Raw genomic sequence first — 20,327 nt, 5'->3', positions numbered from 1 at the left:
AGTCTCTCAGTCGTGTCCGGACTCTTCGTGACGCCACAGACTGCAGCCTACCAGGTTCCTCCGTCCATGGGATTTTCCAGGCAAGAATACTGGAGTGGGGTGCCGTTGCCTTCTCCGTAAGCGAAACTAGCTCTTGTGTTTTAACTACAAGTGGGTGGTGGTGAATAATCCATGGGTACACCTGCCTTCATGATGATAAAGGCATCAGTGTTTTCCTCAGCAGTGCTCTCCACATGGTGAAAAAGGTTTTTGCCTTTCATCATGCCTCTGATAAAGTCTGAGCATTATGAAGGAAATTGGTTTGACTCTGTAGAGATCCTGAGAGAGTCCCGGGGAAACCCCTTTGAGAACCACTGGTACATCACCGCCATAAGGTTCACGAACAGTCAGACTGATACAGACATGAAACTGGCAGCCAGGAACCTTGCTGTTTTTCACTCATTACATTGCCCTGAAAAATGCCCCCTCGGATTCTCCACCTGGGGAGTTCGAGGTGAAAAAAAAAAAAAAGACTCCCCACTCTGGCTGCAGGGTATCTTCAAGTACACACGGTACTCTGGGCTTTGGTAAAGGACCACCATTCCCACAAAAGACTGTGTCTGCCCTTGTTGCACTGTAGCCGTTTCCAAGCATAAGGTTTTATGAGTTGAAATCCTATAGATAAAGAATGCACATAGCCAGCCAAATGCCACCAACAGGAATAATGCTTCCAGATGACAAGGGTGCAAGTGCTGTGGTGTAAGTGTGCCAGCACAATGACTGGCTGGCAAAGCCCAGGGGCCAGCAATCCTGGTGACCCAGGCACACTGCAGGGGGCCACCACCTGAGAAAATAGTCGCGCGCCTACGGACCACCCAAAGCAAGTGGCATTTCGGCTGGCTTTTTTCTCTAGTTTTGCATACACCAGCTCCACCAGGGCTCTACAGAGGATTTAGACTCCGGCCAGCTCCTCTCACCTGTCCCCTAAGTTGTAATGAATATAGAAAGTCAATAAGGGCATTAACTCACAGAGCGACAAAGCCCTCTGCTTGTTAATGCTCTTCTAATAAGAGACCAGCCTAGGAAACTCCAGGTGCCACCTAAGGGACTACTCATGCAATCAGATTTTCTCAGTGTGTACGAGGATGCTGCCACATTTAGTGTGATTTGTAAACCATAAGGCGATGGCACCCCACTCCAGTACTCTTGCCTGGAAAATCCCATGGATGGAGGGGCTGGGTAGGCTGCAGTCCATGGGGTCGCTAAGAGTCGGACACGACTGAGCGACTTCACTTTCACTTTTTACTTTCATGCACTGGAGAAGGAAATGGCAACCCACTCCAGTGTTCTTGCCTGGAGAATCCCAGGGACGGCGGAACTTGGTGGGCTGCTGTCTATGGGGTCGCACAGAGTTGGACACGACTGAAGCGACTTAGCAGCAGCCCACAAAAGGAGAACTGACAAAGCATGAAAAGATCTGGGTATTGGGCTATTTTTGCTATTCAAGAAGAACATCAGAAAAAAAAAAAAATCAGTGAAGGTTTAAGAGTACCTACACAAATTAAAAAAAAGAAAAAGTCAATATATGAGAAATATAATACACCATGATGGCCACCAAGGACGGGCAGTGCCGAAAGGAAGTTTGTTAGCTCTTTAATAAAACTGCCTTCCTGTTCTCCAATCCTGCAACTTCGCCAGCCCTGCCCAAATCAAAACACGAAAGGAACACCTACCCACTGTCTTTGGGCTGTTTCCTTCATTGACTCCGTGAAAGCGACAGCAAATCTAGGAAAGCGAACAGAAAGAATGATAACAATTAGGGCAGAATCTAATCAACATAACTGAAAAACAGCGCTCTGGAACAAATGGTGACAGACAGGTGAGAAGCGGAATTTACAGCGCAATCAATCTTTATTAGCCGCGGTCGTTGGCTATGAGGTCCCATCTCCACTCACATCCAAAAAAAGAAGTTGTGTAGGCAGGAAATAAACAAATGAAGCTCAAAGCTTCCTATTTTTCTTGTTCCTTTATGGAAGGACAGAGAAGCAGAGATAACGACAGAAAGCAAGATGGATGAGAGAAGCAAGGAACTTCTTGATATTCAGGGGCAGAATATGTGGTTCACTAGCTTCGCTAAAGGAAGACTAGGCTGATGTGCTCAAGATTTATTGAATGTTCGTGGACAAAGAATGTGAATGCCCCTACTCATTAAGAATTGCGTGTTTCCAGAAGCAGGACTGGGTACCCACAGAATGAAGTAGGTATGGTGCCAGAAAGTAAGAGAGTTCAAAATACAGAGAGAGCTTGTTGAAAGGATGCAGAAGTCAACTCAAAATATCTCCGATAGCTGTGGCTGGGGTGATTTGGGCAGCAAAAAAGGTAATATGAGCTACAGAGTCAAATATTGAGTTGGCCCAAAATTCATTCTGTAAGAGTGAAGTAAGCCAGAAAGGAAAACACCAATACAGCCAATACAGTTTACTAATGCATATATATGGAATTTAGAAAGATGGTAATGATAACCCTATATGAGAGACAGCAAGAGCCACAGATATATAGAACAGTCTTTTAGACTCTGTGGGAGAGGGCGAGGGTGGGATGATTTGGGAGAATGGCATTGAAACATGTAACAGATCGCCAGTCCAGGTTCGATGCATGAGACAGGGTGCTCGGGGCTGGTGCACTGGGATGACCCTGAGGGATGGGATGAGGAGGGAGGTGGGAGGGCGTTTCAGAATGGGGAACATATGTACACCCATGGCGGATTCATGTCAATGTATGGCAAAACCACTACAATATTTTAAAGTAATTAGCCTCCAATTAAAATAAATAAATTTATTTTTTTTAATTTATTCTGTAAGATAGCATGAAGAAACCCAAACGAACTTTTTGGCCAACCCAATAAAATAAAATAAATAGCCATGAGTCCATGTTGATGTAACTATATAAATAACTGAAGAAGTAACTAGGGTCAAACAGACAACTCTTATTGTCGTAGAATTCCAATTAACCAATGTAGGAGTGGTAGAAATAGAAAATCATCATTAGACAAACAGCGCAGTAAAGAATGTTGGAGCAAAGAACCATTCATAGGGAATTCCCTGGCAGTTGAGTGGTTAGGACTTGGTGCTTCTGTGGTTAGGACCCGGATATGATCCCTGGTTGCAAAACCAAAGTCCTGCAAGCTGCACACACAGCAGAGTCAACAAAAGAAAGGCATTATTATGTGATTCTTCCCCTGTGGCATGACCCAGAAAGGGGAGCTTGTATTCCCCTGTCTGTGTCTTCTCCAAGCCTTCCCTTCTCCCCTCCCACTTTTACAACCAGCAACCAATCCCAGACACAGCCAATCGTATGCCCCTTACTTAAGGGAGAAATACGGAATCCTTCCCTTTGTGTATGTTAAACATGAGCGACGAGGACCAGACCACATTAAACCTTGCATCTGGGTCCAGTAGGGATTGGAGAATCCAGTGAGATGCTCTCTATGCCCTCCCCAAACATTGGCGAAATGATAACATCAACTGTATTCTAAGGACATCGGCTTTTTTCCAAAAAATGGGGATAAAAAGGAGAGACAAGGAGCTAAACAGCAGTTACAAGGAGTGTAGAAACTTTCATTGGCGGAAAACTGCAAAAATGAGAAACTTAGAAGTGAAATGAAGTCGCTCAGTCATGTCCGACTCTTTGCGACCCCATGGACTGTAGCCTACCAGGCTCCTCAGTCCATGGGATTTTCCAGGCAAGAGTACTGGAATGGGTTGCCATTTCCTTCTCCAGGGGATCTTCTCAAGCCAGGGAAGCTGAGAAACTTAAGAACCAAACAAAGAGCAGCTTGCCTGTAAATTGCCTGCCACAGTTCCCGGTCCCTCGTTCATTTCACATCTGCTATTATTATTTTCCACTAGTATTCACACAACTACCAGAACATCTGCAAGACGTTAGGGCACCCCCCATGGCCAGTGACAGCCTCACACTGTCCAAAAAGAAAAGATCCCAAGACCCAAGAAGAGCCATTGAACAGAGAACGAGGTCAGTGACACTAGGACTGTGCATTGTACCTCATAGCAGCATTGATGAATACATGCACAAGTGCAGTCCTCAGGCTTTTGTGGGAAGGGAAATCCACTCACTCGGCAAGCCTGACGCTCTCGCTTCCTGTGAGAATGTCAGCTTCACGTGTGCTGGAACACTGCTCACATCCACCGCCCCAGCCCCTTGGAGCGTCTGGCACCCAGAAGGCAAAAATACCTGCTGGCTGAATGAGTGACTAAGCAAGAGAAGGAACAGTTTTGTCCTAAATTCCAACAGGAATTTGCCCTAAAATCCAAACAGGTGAGGGTGAAAAAAGAATGGAGAGAGGGAGAAAATAAATGAAAAATGTCCCAGGTGTGCAGAGCAGACTGTGTGTGTATCATAGCCTGGAGGCTGACAGTGACTGTTCCTACCTACGTAATGGTCCCCACCATCACATCCTGCTCATTTGACACCCAGGATGAGGCATCAGTAGGAGCTACAGCATATTTAAGACAACAGGGAAGGATGAGATTCTTGGGAGGGTTTTCATCAAAGGTGCACAGGATAATGTTCCAGGAGTCAGGAGGGTCAACTGGAATTAACTTGTCGGACATGTCATTTATTTCAGAGCTGCAGATAACACAGTCTTTATTGTGGCCCTTTATATAGAAACAGTAGCCCTGGCTTTACACTCACCTAACAAATAACCTTTTAAAAGAGTTCTTAGCCCAAAGATCCCCAGAAGAAAAAGACATTTAAAATAACATGTGCTAAGTCACTTCAGTCGTGTCTGACTCTGTGCAACTCTATGAACTGTAGCCTGCAAGGCTCCCCTAGTCGTGGGATTCTCCAGGCAAGAATACTGGAGTGGGTTGCCATTTCCTCATTTCAACTATTTATAATAGGCAAGACATGGAAACAACCTAAATGTCCATCAACAGATGAATGGATAATGAAAACATGGTACATATATACATTGGAATATTACTTGGCCACAAAAAAGAATGAAATAATGTCATTTGCAACAACATGGATAGGCCTGGAGATTGTCATACTAAGTGAAGTCAGTCAGACAGAGAAAGACAAATATGTATTATCACTTTTATGTGGAATCTAAAATTTTACAGAAATGAACCTATCTATGAAACTGAAACAGACTCAGGGACATAGAGAAGAGACATGGTTGCCAGGGGGAGGGATGGATTGGAGGTTGGGGTCAGCAGATACAAACCATCATATATAAAATGGATAAACACTAAGGTCCTGCTGTATGGTACAGGGAACTATATTCAGTATGCTGTGATAATCTATAACAGAAAAGAATATTTAAAAAGAATATATATGTGTAGAACTGAGTCACTTTGCTTTACAGCAGAAATTAGCACAACATTGGAAATCAACTATAAAAAATAAAAATAAAAGAAATACTATCTGAGGAAACCATAAACAGAAACACAAAGGAAAAATATAAAAACTACCACTTTTGTACTTTAGCTTGAATACTGCCATTTCAAAACATATTTACATTGACAAAGAATTCTGTTTGTCAAAAACATCTTCAGTAACACTAAGTAGCTCAAAAGCCATATGAAATTACTGCCATTCAACCATTTTTGGTTGAATGGCAAAAGAGTAATTTCGTGTGGTTTAACCTACTAATATGCTATAGATTTCATAATCGTGGAAATATTTATGAGGCAATTTATTCCATACAAACTACTGGTCACTTGCTTGGCAAGGTTAAGTTTTTCTAATAGGCAACTGGATGAGCCTTCACTAAGCAATTTTCACAAATTTCAATTACTCCTTATTTAATTTTGGTATTTATAACTACCAAATACTTATCACAGTGTTCAGAAGCCAAAAATGTGAGTGCTAAAATAAGTTCACATACTATACCATACAGGAAAAAAGAAGTTTTAAATATTAAAAAAGTTGAGGGAATTTCCTGGTGGTCCCATGGTTAGGACTCTGAGCTTCCACTGCAGAGGGTACAGGTTTGATCCCTGGTCTAGCAGTTAAGATCTTACTTGTTGCATGGTGGGGCCAATCAATAAATAAAATTTTAAGGTTGAAAAGTATACCTTACAGGAAAAATATAAGTATTCAAATGAAACACCTGTCATAAAGCTAGACAAGTTCAATACTTTGTTTACAGAAAACTGTGCTGTATCGTGTCAGACCAAAAAAATCCATGATTCATGCAACTTCCCTGCCCACTAACTTCAATCAATAGCCCCCAAACAAAAATCAATGTGTGTTTTAATAATAACACAATGAATAATGCTAATGATATCATAAGATGATTCATTCCATACTGTTTATCCCAAGAAGAATGATTTTCCTTCTAAAAGGCAATGCATTACAGACTGAAGGAATCTAAAGACGTTAAATTTTTAAGGTGTAAGAACAACAAGAAGAAAACCTACAATGATACATCGCCTTTCAAGGTGAGCTGGCACTGTTTTCATGCCTATATTTATTGTAAAACACAAACACATACACCGAAGGTACTCCTTATGTTAAAAAGGTTGTATTGCCACATTTGTTTCCAGGAAGTGTTCAGGAAGAAGCAAGGTCCTGCAATGCAACTACATCCAACTGTGACCCTAGTTTTAAGAAGCAAGACTGACACCTATCTTAACCAAAAAACACTGGTGCCAGGTTTCAACAGTACATGAACTGTGAACTTCCAGATGTTCAAAGCTCATTTTAGAAAAGGCAGAGGAACCAGAGATCAAACTGCCAACATCCGTTGGATCATCGAAAAAAGCAAGAGAGTTCCAGAAAAACATCTATTTCTGCTCTGTTGACTATGCCAAAGCCTTTGACTGTGTGGATCACATGAAACTGTGGAAAACTCTTAAAGAGAGGGGAATATCAGACAGCCTGACCTGCCTGCTGAGAAATCTGTGTGCAGGTCAAGAAGCAACAGTTAGAACTGGACATGGAACAACAAACTGGTTCCAAATCAGGAAAGGAGTGCGTCAAGGCTGTATATTGTTACCCTGCTATATTTAACTTCTATGCAAAGTACATCAAGAGAAATCCTGGGCTGGATGAAGCACAAGCTGGAATCAAGATTGCCAGGAGAAATATCAATAACCTCAGATATGCAGACGATACTATCCTTATGGCAGAAAGTGAAGAGGAATTCAAAAGCCTCTTGATGAAAGTGAAAGAGGAAAGTGAAAAAGTTGGCTTAAAACTCAACATTCAGAAAACGAAGATCATGGCATCTGGTCCCATCACTTCATGGCAAATAGATGGGGAAACAGTGGAAACAGAGTCAGACTTTATTTCTTGGGGCTCCAAAATCACTGCAGATGGTGATTGCAGCCATGAAATTAAAAGACGCTTACTCCTTGGAAGAAAAGTTATGACCAACCTAGACAGCATGTTAAAAAGCAGAGACATTACTTTGCCAACAAAGGTCCGTCTAGTCAAGGCTATGGTTTTTCCAGTAGTCGTGTATGGATATGAGAGATGGACTATAAAGAAAGCTGAGCACCAAGGAATTGTTGCTTTTGAACTGTGGTGTTGGAAAAGACCCTTGAGAGTCCCTTGGACAGCAGGGAGATCCAACCAGTCCATCCTAAAGGGGATCAGTCCTGAATATTCATTGGAAGGACTGATGCTCAAACTGAAACTCCAAGGCTTTGGCCACCTGATGCGAAGAACTGACACATTGGAAAAGACACTGATGCTGGGAAAGATTGAAGGTGGGAGGAGAAGGGGACAACAGAGGATGAGTTGGTTGGATGGCATCACCGACTCAATGGACACGAGTTTGAGTAAACTCTGGGAGTTGGTGATGGACAGGGAAGCCTGATATGTTGCAGTCCATGGGGTTGCAAAGAGTCTGACACAACTGAGCGAGTGAATTGAACTGAACTAGGCTGTACAACAGAACCTGGAATTCTGTCCTTGGTATGGATCAGAAACGGGACAATTATACAGACATGAAGAGGCCAGGATTCCCTGACCACATTTCCTCAGTCATGGAAGGGTGACAGATGAGCCACAAAAAAACCAAGGCTGCCCACATACTGGGGACATGCAAGCAACCTACATACACATCAACAGACAAATGGCTACATAAAATGTGGCATGGGACTTCCCTGGTGGTCTTGCGGTTAAGAATCCACCTGCCAACGCAGGGGACAGGGGTTGGATCCCTGGTGGGGCAAGACCCCACATGCCACAAAGCAATGAAGCCCGTGCGCTCCAACCACTGAGTCCACACACTACAACAGAAAGTAGCTTCCACTTGCCCCAGCTAGAGAAAGGCTGTGTGCAAGAGAGGCTGTGTGCTCTGAAGACCCAGAGCAGCCAAAATTAAATAAATAAATTTTTTAAAAAAAATAAAAGAAAATGTGGCATGCACATACACTAGAATACTATTCAGCCTCTAAAAAGGAGGACAACCAGTCATCTGCAACAACATGGATGAACCTGGGGCATACTTATGCTCAGAGAAACAAGCCAGACATTGAAGGACAAATGGTGGCGGAGGGCAGGGGGGTTGGGGGTGGGTGAATCCACCAATATGTGGAATCTAAAGCAGGCAAACTCATGGAAGCATGAGTAAGATGAAAGAAGGTAGGGGAGGGAGAAACAGGAAGGTATTAGTCAAAGGGCACAAAGTTTCAGGAACTTCCCTGGTTGTCCAGTGGTTAGGACGCCATGCTCCCCACTGCAAGGGGCAACGGTTCTATCCCTGGTTGGGGAACTAAGAGAGTAAATCTTAAGCATTTAAGTAAATCTCACCACAAGGGGGAAAAAAAATCTCTTTTCTACTTAATTAAATTTGTAGCTATAGGAGATGATGAGTGTTCACTAAATTTGCTGTGATAATCATTTCAAATCAAAACATTATGCCATTCACCCCTGATGGCTCAGTCAGTAAAGAAGTTGCCTGCAATGCAGGAAAGCTGGGTTCAGTTCCTGGGTTGGGAAGATCCTTGGGAGAAGAAAATGACAATCCACTCTAGTATTCTTGCCTGGGAAATCCCGTGGACAGAAGAGCCTGGCAGGTTAAGGTCCATGGGGTCACAAGAGTCAGACAGGACTCAGCAAGAAACCACCACCTTAAATGGATACAGTTCTGCATGTCAATTATATCTCAATAAAACTGGAAAAATGAAAACATTCTACTTGGGCAAACCTGATGCAAAGTTGACCCTAAACTGTGTGCTAATAAAGCTTGAGTTTACCCTTACTCACTCTTAGCAATAATTCTATCTCTTCTACCACAACAAACATTTTAAGAACATTCATCCAATATTAACTGTAGTCAAAGAATTGCTCAAGACCAGTAACTTGTTTGCGATGACTATTCCTGGTAAAATAAACATGCGCTGGCTGAATGAAAAAATGAAAGAAAGAAAGAAATTGTTTTTTAGGGTAAGACATAAAAACTCCCAAACTACTGGTTTACTCCATCATTTTGTGTTAATGAATTTTATCCAAAAGGGTTAAACGCTTAACTCCTGTGAAATTCTCTTAAGTATTACCTGGCTTCTTCAAGGACTTTTCCCATCACTTTGTTTTTATCTCCCTGGTTAACATCTTCATTTAAATCAGTTCCACCAAAGATGATTCCAAAGGGAATTCCATTACCTGCAAAATTAGGATACTTAACAAAGCACAGTTTACCTTTAAAACACCCTCTCACTAATTACCCCCAAGCATTGACATAAAAAACCAAAGTTCCCAAAACATATGGACTATGTCATGCTGTTTGTTCAATTACATCTAACTCCCCTGAATAGAAGAGGTATCACCATTGTGAACATGACATGGGGTTACTCATGTGAGGCAAGGCCATTTTAAGTCAATACACTTTAAATTTTAACATGTGAAAAATATTGTTAGCCTCCATCTATCAAAGTCAAGTATACTCATAATTCAAAAAGACACATGTACCCCAATGTTCACTGCAGCACTATTTACAATACTTAGGACATGAAAGGAACCTACGTATAAAGAAGTTGTGATATCACTGAGGAAACCAGAATTGAAAGAGACACATGTACCCCAATGTTCATCACAGCACTGATTACAATAGCTAGGACATGGAAGCAACCTAGATGTCCATCGGCAGATAGAAAGCTGTGGCACATAGACACAGTGGAATATTACTCAACTGTTAAAAAGAATGCAGTTGAGTCAGTTCTATTGAGGTAGATGAAAGTGGAGCCTATTATACAAAGTGAAGTAAGTGAGAAAGAAAAACACCAATATAGTACATTAACACATATATATGGAATTTAGAAAGATGGTAATGATGACCTTATGTGCAAGACAACAAAAGAGACAGATGTACAGAGCAGACTTTTGGACTCTGTGGGAGAAGGTGAGGGTGCGATGATTACAGAGAATAGCATTGAAACATGTATATTACCATATGTGAAACAGATGATCAGAGCAAGTTCAGTGTTTGACACAGGGCACTCAAAGCTGGTACAGTGGGACAACCCAGAGGGATGGGATGGGGAGGGAGGTGAGAGGGGGGTTCAGGATGGGGGGACACATGTACACCTGTGGCTGATTCATGTCAGTGTATGGCAAAACCCACCACAATAATGAAAAGTAATTAGCCTCCAATTACAATTAATTAATTAATTTTTAAAAGTTGTAATGTATATATGTATATATATACATACATATATATAATGGAATATTAGCCACAAAAAGTAATGAAATTGAGTCAGTTGTAGTGATGTGGATGAACTCAGAGTCTGTCATACAGAGTAAAGTCAGTCAGAAAAAGAAAAACAAATATTGTCTGTCAATGCATGAGGTTTCCCTGGTGCCTCAGTAGTAAAGTATCTGCCTGCTAATGCAGGAGATGCAGGTTTGATCCCTGTTTTGGGAAGAATCCCTGGAGGAAGAAATGGTAATCCATTCCAGTATTACTGCCTGGGAAATCCCATGGACAGAACAGTTTGATGGGCTACAATCCATGAGGGTCATGAAAGAGTCAGACATGACTTAGTGACTAAACAACAGCAATATTAACTCAAATGTTTGGAAGCTAGAAATATGGTGATGACTGATGACTCTATTTGCAAGGTAAGAACTGAGACACAGACGTAGAGAATGAGCACGTGGACATAGCCAGGAAGGGGAGGGTGGGGTGAACTGAGAGAATAGCATTGACATATGTACACTACCAGGTGTGAAACAGACAACTAGTGGGAGCCTGCTGCAGATCGCAGGGAGCTCAGCTTGCTGCTCTGTGATGACCTAGAGGGGTGGGATGGGGGAGGTGGGAGTGAGGCTCAATGCGGAGAGGGAATCTCTATACACATATTAAACAGCTGACTCACGTTGTACCGCAGAAATTAACACAACACTGTAAACCAATTATCCTCCAATTAAAAATTTAAATTAAAATAAACAAAGCCAAGTGTATCGTCCCTGGAAAATGGGTTCATCTGGAACTGCTGGTGTTTATGATGGAAAAAGATGGCTTCAAATGTAGACCTGCTGTTCATGATATCAGTCACCATGATGGCGAACCAGGAAGGAAAGGAAAGAGACATAGACTGTATCTTCCAGGAACATGCAGTATGATAAATCACGGAGGGCACAAATGTATGGGAACCAAAAATATCTGAGATGCTGCGAATGTCAAGTGCAAAAAGATCCACTCCCTCCTCCCCAGGAGCATATTTATTCTGAATGATGAGCCGTAACCTGATGGCACATTTCCTACCTTGATAATCTCAAAAGGCACGCAGCGTGCACGGCTGCTGTTAAGTTGCTTCAGTCGTGTCCGACTCTGTGCGACCCCATAGATGGCAGCCCAGCAGGCTCCCCCATCCCTGGGATTCTCCAGGCAAGAACACTGGAGTGGGTTGCCATTTCCTTCTCCAATGCATGAAAGTGAAAACTGAAAGTGAACGCTCAGTCATGCCCAACTCTTCGCAACCCCAAGGACTGCAGCCCACCAGGCTCCTCCATTCATGGGACTTTCCAGGCAAGAGTACTGGAGTGGGGTGCCATCGCCTTCTCCGATGGAGCATGCACAGATCAAGTTAAACAATGTGTTCATCAAATAGGGCTTCCCAGAAGGACTTCCAAAGGTCAATAAAAATTTCAAAAGAGCAAAAGCAAACCGCTAAACAGACCAGATCTAATTTGAGTTCATACTGGGGTTTCTCAAACAAACCATCGCTACAGAGATTCAACATTGCAGCGAAAAGGTAGTGATCTTTCCTAGTATTTACCTTAGAAGTCTTTTGTCATGAAAAGGAGCAGATTTTATGTTTTTTCTTTCTGGTGAAATGCCTCTCACTTCACAGCCTTTAGATACTAAGCACTCTGACAACACACAGGAGGTACAGAAAGGCAGTAAGTAAAAAATTCAAATGAAAACTTTAAAAAGGAATTTAAGTTAAAAAAAAATCAAGAGCATTTTGATGAACACAATGTGTGTAGTAAAATGATCAACATACATTTCTCTCTACAAAGAATATCTGTGAAAAGATAAGCCTAAAAACCTAGCTGCCATTGCCTCTATGGAAAGAACCCAGGGTACTTCCCTGATGGTCCAGTGATTAGGACTCATGCTTTCACTGCCACGGGCACGGGTTCGATCCCTGGTCAGGGAACTAATATCCCACAAACTGCTCGGTGTGGCAGGCAAAAAGAAAAAGGAACCCAGAAGATCACAAATCTGGAATGGTAGAGAAACTTACTTTTTCTCTCTATAACATTTTATATTGCTTGCCTTTCTTACTACTGACAGCTGTTACCTTTTCCAAAAATACATACAGCCAGACGTGGAAAAGCACCCCATGTAGAGATGATTTACCCTCTGCCAGGGGCTTAGACTTTGGGGGATCTTCAGATTTTAGCACATGGGATGGACATGAACAATTGGGGGACCAGAGAAAGGTCTGCGGCAGTTAAAATAATGGGTGTGAAAGATGTCCATAATTCCCAGAATCTGTGAATACATTACACAGGAAGGAGAAATCATGGTTTTGACAAATCTTTCCCTTTGTTTCTTGTTGAGAATAGGCTTTAGGCTTGAATCTAGCAAGGAACAGACATCAGGTGGCTTTAAGAAGCCAGGTTCAGGAAACCATGAGATTTTTTTTTTTCTCAGCAGACGATTGGGAGTGACAAATGGTCAGCATAAGCACTGATTTGGAAAGATCACTAAGTTATGTGTTTAAATATACCACATGTATGTGTGCACGCTCGGTCATGTTTTGACTCTTTGCAACCCCACAGACTGTAGCCTGCCAGGCTCCGCTGTTCACGGGATTTCCCGGGCAAGAATATTGGAGTGGGTTGCCATTTCCTTCTCCAGGGGATCTTCCCAGATCAGGGATTGAACCTTTGTCTCCTGCATCTCCCGCTTTGGCAGGCAGATTCTTTACCGCTGCACCATTGAGTGATACCTATATGGGAAAAGAGGGTCCTACTTCCTATGGTGCAGGAGCAGGAGACAGAGCTAGAAGATTAATAAGGCTGATGCTGGGAGGGGTTGGGGGCAGGAGGAGAAGGGGATGACAGAGAATGAGATGGCTGGATGGCATCACCAACACGATGGACATGAGTTTGAGTGAACTCTGGGAGTTGGTGATGGACAGGGAGGCCTGGAGTGCTGCAGTTCATGGGGTCACAAAGAGTCGGACACGACTGAGCGACTGAACTGAACTGAACTGTTAGTGCAGGGAAACAGGAATTCACCTTTAGCAATGAAATGTCTGAAAATTTCAGAGGTTGATACATTTTGCTGAGTGAAGTGTTACCCCCGTATGATGATTACTACAGATAATGTGGGGCCTCAAGTGACATATTATCTCCTGAAAAGCTGCTGCTGCCACGTCATTTAATTCATGTTTGGAAAAAGCCACTTGTGGCTCAACAACAAAATTATCTGTCTTGCCTCCCCTCGGTAGCCACTGGGCTCTCGGTGAAGTCAAGCCAACCTTGGAAGGGAAAAGAAGAACTATCCAAAAATTGTAGATAAAGCCAAGAGAATGATTGCATGCACATCCTTTCGAGGTGCAAGAAAGCAGTGTTTAAAGGTGCCCTGTGGATTAGTTTTCTGAGACTGTTGTGTGACTTCAGTATTTACTATCAATTAAAAGTTCTTACTCTGTGAAGTTGTACTTAGGAATAGACTAAGATAGTTATATAGGTAGTTGCAGAGTTCCCAGTAGGGAATTACAGATAGAGAGGGACACCAGCGGAACTTTGGGAGACCACTGTAAGTTAACAAGCACTCAAGAAAAATATCAGGATTTTTTTTTTTCTAGATTCCACATACATGTGTTAATACGCAATATTTGTTTTTCTCTTTCTGACTTACTTCACTTTGTATGACAGACTCTAGGTCCGTCCTCATCACTACAAATGACTCAGTTTCATCCCTTTTTACGACTGAGTAACACCCCACTGTACATCGTGCCACGTCTTCATCCTTCATCTGTCGCCGGCCGTTAGGTCGTTCCCCTGTCGGGGCTATTGTAAACAGAGCTTCCGTGAACACTGGGGAATGTGGCCTTTTGAATTATGGTTTTCTCGGAGTATATGCCCAGTAATGGGATTTCTGGGTCATATAATAGCTCTATTTTTAGTGTTTTAGGAGCCTCCATAGTATTCTCCACAGTGGCTCTATCAATTTACATATGTGGAATCTGGAAAAATGGTACAGATGAACCTATTTCCAGGGCAGGAATAGAGACGCAGGCATAGAGACCAGACATGCGGACATGGGGTGGGTAACGCCGGGGTGGGGGGCGGGTGTTGGACTAACTGGGAGAGTAGCAATGATATACACACACTTATAGAACACACAGCTAGTGGGAAGCTGCTGTACAGACAGCGAGCTTACAGTTGATTGCCCTGCTAGACATTAACCAGTTCTACAGCCAACCCCACACTAATCTCCTTTTTAAAAATTTTATTATTTATTTTTGGCTTCACTGGGTCTTCCTTGCCAAGTGCAGCCTTTTCTCTAGCTGCCGCAAGCGGGGGCCTACTCTTTGTTGGGGTGCACAGGCTTCTCACTGCAGTCACTCTCCTGCTGTGAGGCATGGGCTCCAGGGTGCCACGGGCTTCAGTAATTGCAGCATGCAAGCACAGTAGTTGTGAAACACAGGCTGAGTTGCCCCGAGGTGTGTGGGATCTTCCCATACCAGGGATTGAACCTATGTCCCCTGCGTTAACAACGGGACGACCAGGGAAGTGCTTATCCTAATATTCTTTACTAAATTACCTACTCAAGTCTCAGTTCCCCAAATGCTCTTTAAACTGGCTTTAGTACCTTAGTAGTTCCCTCATTAATAAATCAATTGAATAAACTCTCTATGTGCTCACTTCTACATTTTGTGAAAGAGTCCCATTTTTAACTTTTGAACATTCTATTTTGAGTGAAGAAAAACACATCAAAAACATTCACGATAAGACTCTTAATGTAGTAAAAACAGCCTCAATATACATCCAATCTCAACTGGCGTAGTTACATCATTTTAGAAAATCACTCTGTTAAGAACAAACCGAAAAGATGATTGTGTTCCTTCCATTTCGGAGCCAGATAAATGGGATAAACTGTTTCATCTATGTTTCAAGTTGACGTTATAGGCACTGGTGGTTTTCGTGGCCCCTAGCGTTTCACCCTGAAGGGAAGGGCTTACCTTGCAAAAGTCTGCCTCCTCTATACAAATGCAGAGCCACTGCTGCCTCCAAGTTCTCTGCCTTGATGAAGCTTGAGATTTCAGATGGACTTTCAAAGTCAAAGGCATCTTTCAGAATGCACACATGACCTGCAGCTTCTAGATGGTCCCTTTATCAAAAAAATAAACAGAGAGAAAAGATAGGAAAACAAAAAATTAAAATGGAACAGGTTGCTGCTGTGGTCAAAACTTTAAATCAATCAAAAGATTCACTAAACCAAAAGTTAATAATACATATCTTCTGAATTGTCCTCTAGAAGCAATCCACCTAAAAGACATGCATCCATCAGCCTCAAATACCAGAACTGGGACTGGACCAGGGCTGGGACCAAGGGTAGCAGGAGAGAAAGAGTAAATGTTAGTCGCTTCAGTCGTGTCTGACTCTTTGTGACCCCATGGACTGTAGCCCACCAGGCTCCTCTGTCTATGGATTCTCCAGGCAAGAATACTAGAGTGGGTTGCCATTCCATTCTCCAGGGGATCTTCCCGACCCAGGGATCAAACCCGGGTCCCCTGCATTGCAGGCAGAATCTTTATCATCTGTGCCACCAGGGAAGTTCAGTAAACCCAAATAGAGATCAGTATAAAATTACAGTCCATATCCCTCATAATACAATTGGGCTTTTCCATACATGAAATGGTGATCAACTTTTTAATGTGATCACCTTTTCAATGTACACTATTTGGAAAGTCTGCCATAAGCTTCAAGAAATAAACACTACTATACTGGGGAAAAACATCTATTTCTGCTTTATTGACTATGCCAAAGCCTTTGACTGTGTGGATCACAAGAAACTGTGGAAAACTCTGAAAGAGATGGAAATACCAGACCACCTGATCTGCCTCTTGAGAAATCTGTATGCAGGTCAGGAAGCAACAGTTAGAACTGGACATGGAACAACAGACTGGTTCCAAATAGGAAAAGGAATACGTCAAGGCTGTATATTGTCACCCTGCTTATTTAACTTCTATGCAGAGTACATCATGAGTAATGCTGGGCTGGATGGAGCACAAGCTGGAATCAAGATTGCTGGGAGAAATATCAATAACCTCAGATATGCAGATGACAATACTCTTATGGAAGAAAGTGAAGAGGAACTAAAAGGCCTCTTGATGAAAGTGAAAGTGGAGAGTGAAAAAGTTGGCTTAAAGCTCAACATTCAGAAAACTAAGATCATGGCATCTGGTCCCATCACTTCATGGGAAATAGATGGGGAAACAGTGGAAACAGTGTCAGACTTTATTTTTCTGGGCTCCAAAATCACTGCAGATGGTGACTGCAGCCATGAAATTAAAAGATGCTTACTCCTTGGAAGGAAAGTTATGACCAACCTAGATAGCATATTCAAAAGCAGAGACATTACTTTGCCGACTGAGGTCCATCTAGTCAAGGCTATGGTTTTTCCAGTGGTCATGTAGGGATGTGAGAGTTGGACTGTGAAGAAAGCTGAGCGCTGAAGAATTGATGCTTTTGAACTGTGGTGTTGGAGAAGACTCTTGAGAGTCCCTTGGACTGCAAGGAGATCCAACCAGTCCATTCTGAAGGAGATCAGCCCTGGGATTTCTTGGGAGGGAATGTTGCTAAAGCTGAAACTCCAGTACTTTGGCCACCTCATGTGAAGAGTTGACTCATTGGAAAAGACTTTGATGCTGGGAGGGATTGGGGGCAGGAGAAGGGGACAACAGAGGATGAGATGGCTGGATGGCATCACTGACTTGATGGACGTGAGTCTGAGTAAACTCCAGGAGTTGGTGAAGGACAAGGAGGCTTGGCGTCCTGCGTTTCATGGGGTCCCAAAGAGTCGGACATGACTGACAGACTGAACTGAACTGAACTGATACTGGGGAAACAGGAAGAAGCTCTTCGGTGGGCAAAGTAGCAACCACTAGTAGATTTAAAATGCACAAACTCTGTGATCAAATAACTTTCCTTCTCAGAATTGATTCTAAAAGCACACTAGGGTATGAGTGCAACACATGCACCCAAGAGTAAGCACTGAGGTAGCAAAAAAACTTAAGCCATCCTCAGTGTGCAACAGGAGGGGCAGTTATACTACAGTGCATATAAGGCCATCAAGCCCTGATTCTATGACGAAAATGCAGATCACTGTGACATTATTTAGAATGAACTCAATACACACTGTTAATGAAAAGACAGCAAAGTGAAGAACCCTGTGTATATATAGCATGTGTGCATAGAATATCTGAAGAAAGCTTTAGAAGAAATAGGTAACAATGATTCTGTCTAAAGAGAACCAGGGACCAGAGCTTTTTTGCATGGCTAGACCCTTTTGCATGGCTAGATACTTTGACCAGGTGCATATATGATTTTTAATATAGTAAGTCCCTAACACACATATGAGTTCCATTCTGAGAGCATGTTCCTAAGTCCAGTTTATTGGGAAGTCCAACAAAGTTAGCCTGAGTACCCAGCTAATACTATCAGCTATATATTACTGTACTGTAATAGGTTTATAATTTTCACACAAATAATACATAAAAAGGAAACAAATGCAAAAAAATAAAGAAAACATTTTTAACCCTACAGTACAGAACCTTGAAAAGTACAGCAGCAACAGTTATATGCCTGCTGCTTTTGCACTTCCAGATATCCTGGGCTTGATATAAAGATACTGCACACTGTCCTCTATACCGTGAAGAAGTGAAGTGAAGTGAAGTCGCTCAGTCATGTCCGATTCTTTGCGACCCCGCAGACTGTAGCCCACCATCCATGGGATTCTCCAGGCAGGAATACTGGAGTGGGTTGCCATTTCCTTCCCCAGCCTCTATACAGTAGTGCACAGTTAAGTACACAGAAGCATAACCAACCTGTAGACAATGCACACGTGTGACAATGTATGACATGTGGCAAGGACACAGGACTAACTTATACGGTTAGACATGTGAACGCACATTCTGCATTTTTAAAAATCTGCAGTGTTCATAAGTGGAACTTATTGTGATTGCTTGAGGTGTGTGTGTGTGAGCATGTGAATATACAGCCAATCCAACTTGGCCTCTCCCTTGATTAAAACCCTCAAATGGCTAAGAGTAGCCAGCTCAATTGTCAACTCTGCAAGAATGGGGCATACACCTCTCTTGCTTACTGGATAAAGCAAGCAGTGATGGCTGGATGTGTCTCTGGGATCAAGTCCAAGCGCCCTAGCCTAGCACAGAGCACCCTTCATATCCCACTTCCCCTGCAAGGCCAAGCGCATCCCACTCTTGCCACCCTTAGCTCCAGTCCTGCCCTTCCATCTGGAGGATGTCCAATGCATCATGCCTTCTGAGCCCCCTGACATGGCCCCAGCATTCCCCAACACCAGCTCCCATCAGTAAAATTTGACAGCCTCTGCTCCTAAAGCAGCTGTCCCCTCACTATTTCCATTGTGCTCCAAGCCTATCGCCACCACCATCCCTCTGGGCTGCAGTCATATGAGCAAGTCACATCATACTTAGAACTCCTATTACAGAAATGAAAACCAACAAGGACCTACTATAGCACAGGGGACTCTATACTCAATATCTTGTAATAATCTGTAAGGGAAAAGAATCTGAAAAAAGAATATATAGCTATGACTGAATCACTTTGCTGTACACCTGAAATGAACACAACACTGTAAATCAACTATACTCCAAACACAAAATCAAAAAAGAACAAACAGAAAAACACAAAATCAGCACATTGGTGGCAATCAAGGACACTTAAAATTACTCTTGAAAAGTTCTTAAATCATCCAGAAGGTACTGGAGTACAAAGTTCAAACCTAACACAGCTATTTCCCCCCTATTTCCAGAGATAATAAAGATGGTTATTCTTCAGCTGAACATCAGAGGAGTTAGCTGGGTGGCACTTGGGGCAATATTGTATAAAATAATAAGAGTAAACACAGAAGAACAAGGATCTAGAACATTCAATCCAAATGATCATAAAATGACCAACTTCCTTACACAGTGGGAGCCTCAGGAGAACTCAGGTCTTCAGAAGATAGGTTAGATTCAAATCTTCAAGCCCACCTCCACTCTGGGAAATATGGTGAGAATCATCACCGACACTACTACGTGAAGGATAAATTTTTTCTCTCTCTGTTTTCTCATTTGTGTTGTAAATTAAATGTATAAGGCTGCAGCTATCACCTTGCCAAGAAAGAAAAACTAAGGCCTGGAGACTTGAGTTGGCTTCTGCTCTTACAACATATTGAGTATCTTTACCTTATCATTTCTGTTGTTAATGCTGATTGACCACGGTCACTGCCCCTCACCCCCACCCCCGACCACCACCACCTAACCCCCTCAACTCCTTTGGAAATGATGATGGCAACTATTAAGCAGAACCAGGAAAGAAGTCTGCAGGCTGTCTAGTTATCTGCTCACTTCAGCCTAATACACATCATGCAAAAACAAGGACACAACAAGCTTCAGAGCATAACTGCGAAATGACTGTTATTCCATCTTTAAAACTCTAAAATGAGAAGACAAAAACAAAGGTGTTGGGAAATGGATGGGAAACAGTCTGAATTCTACTTAAGAAATTTATACCTGAGAAATTTCTGGCTGATGCAGAATCTATAGGGCAGGGCACATTAGATTGGGTGATGGGGTATAGACAATGCCTTGTTCTTTGTCTAT

At 42.6% G+C, this 20,327-nt stretch overlaps 1 protein-coding gene across 3 annotated transcripts in view; it reads right to left on the bottom strand.

The window, feature by feature from the left end:
* The window catches only part of GLT1D1 (glycosyltransferase 1 domain containing 1), a 116,832-nt gene that overhangs the window by 79,968 nt on the left and 16,537 nt on the right, over positions 1–20,327 (bottom strand). For all 3 annotated transcript variants that reach the window (XM_018061410.1, XM_018061411.1, XM_018061412.1), the window contains exons 2-4: positions 15,660–15,808; positions 9,513–9,618; positions 1,713–1,764 (exon numbers count right to left, since the gene is read on the bottom strand). In XM_018061410.1, the coding sequence (XP_017916899.1) occupies positions 1,713–1,764; positions 9,513–9,618; positions 15,660–15,808 (307 nt within the window). The remainder of the gene's footprint in view (positions 1–1,712; positions 1,765–9,512; positions 9,619–15,659; positions 15,809–20,327) is intronic.

The sequence above is a fragment of the Capra hircus genome, chromosome 17 (assembly GCF_001704415.2).
Source record: "Capra hircus breed San Clemente chromosome 17, ASM170441v1, whole genome shotgun sequence".
Taxonomy (NCBI): domain Eukaryota; kingdom Metazoa; phylum Chordata; class Mammalia; order Artiodactyla; family Bovidae; genus Capra; species Capra hircus.
Note: the sequence above shows the minus strand (reverse complement) of the source record. Positions and strands in the feature narration are given on the sequence as shown.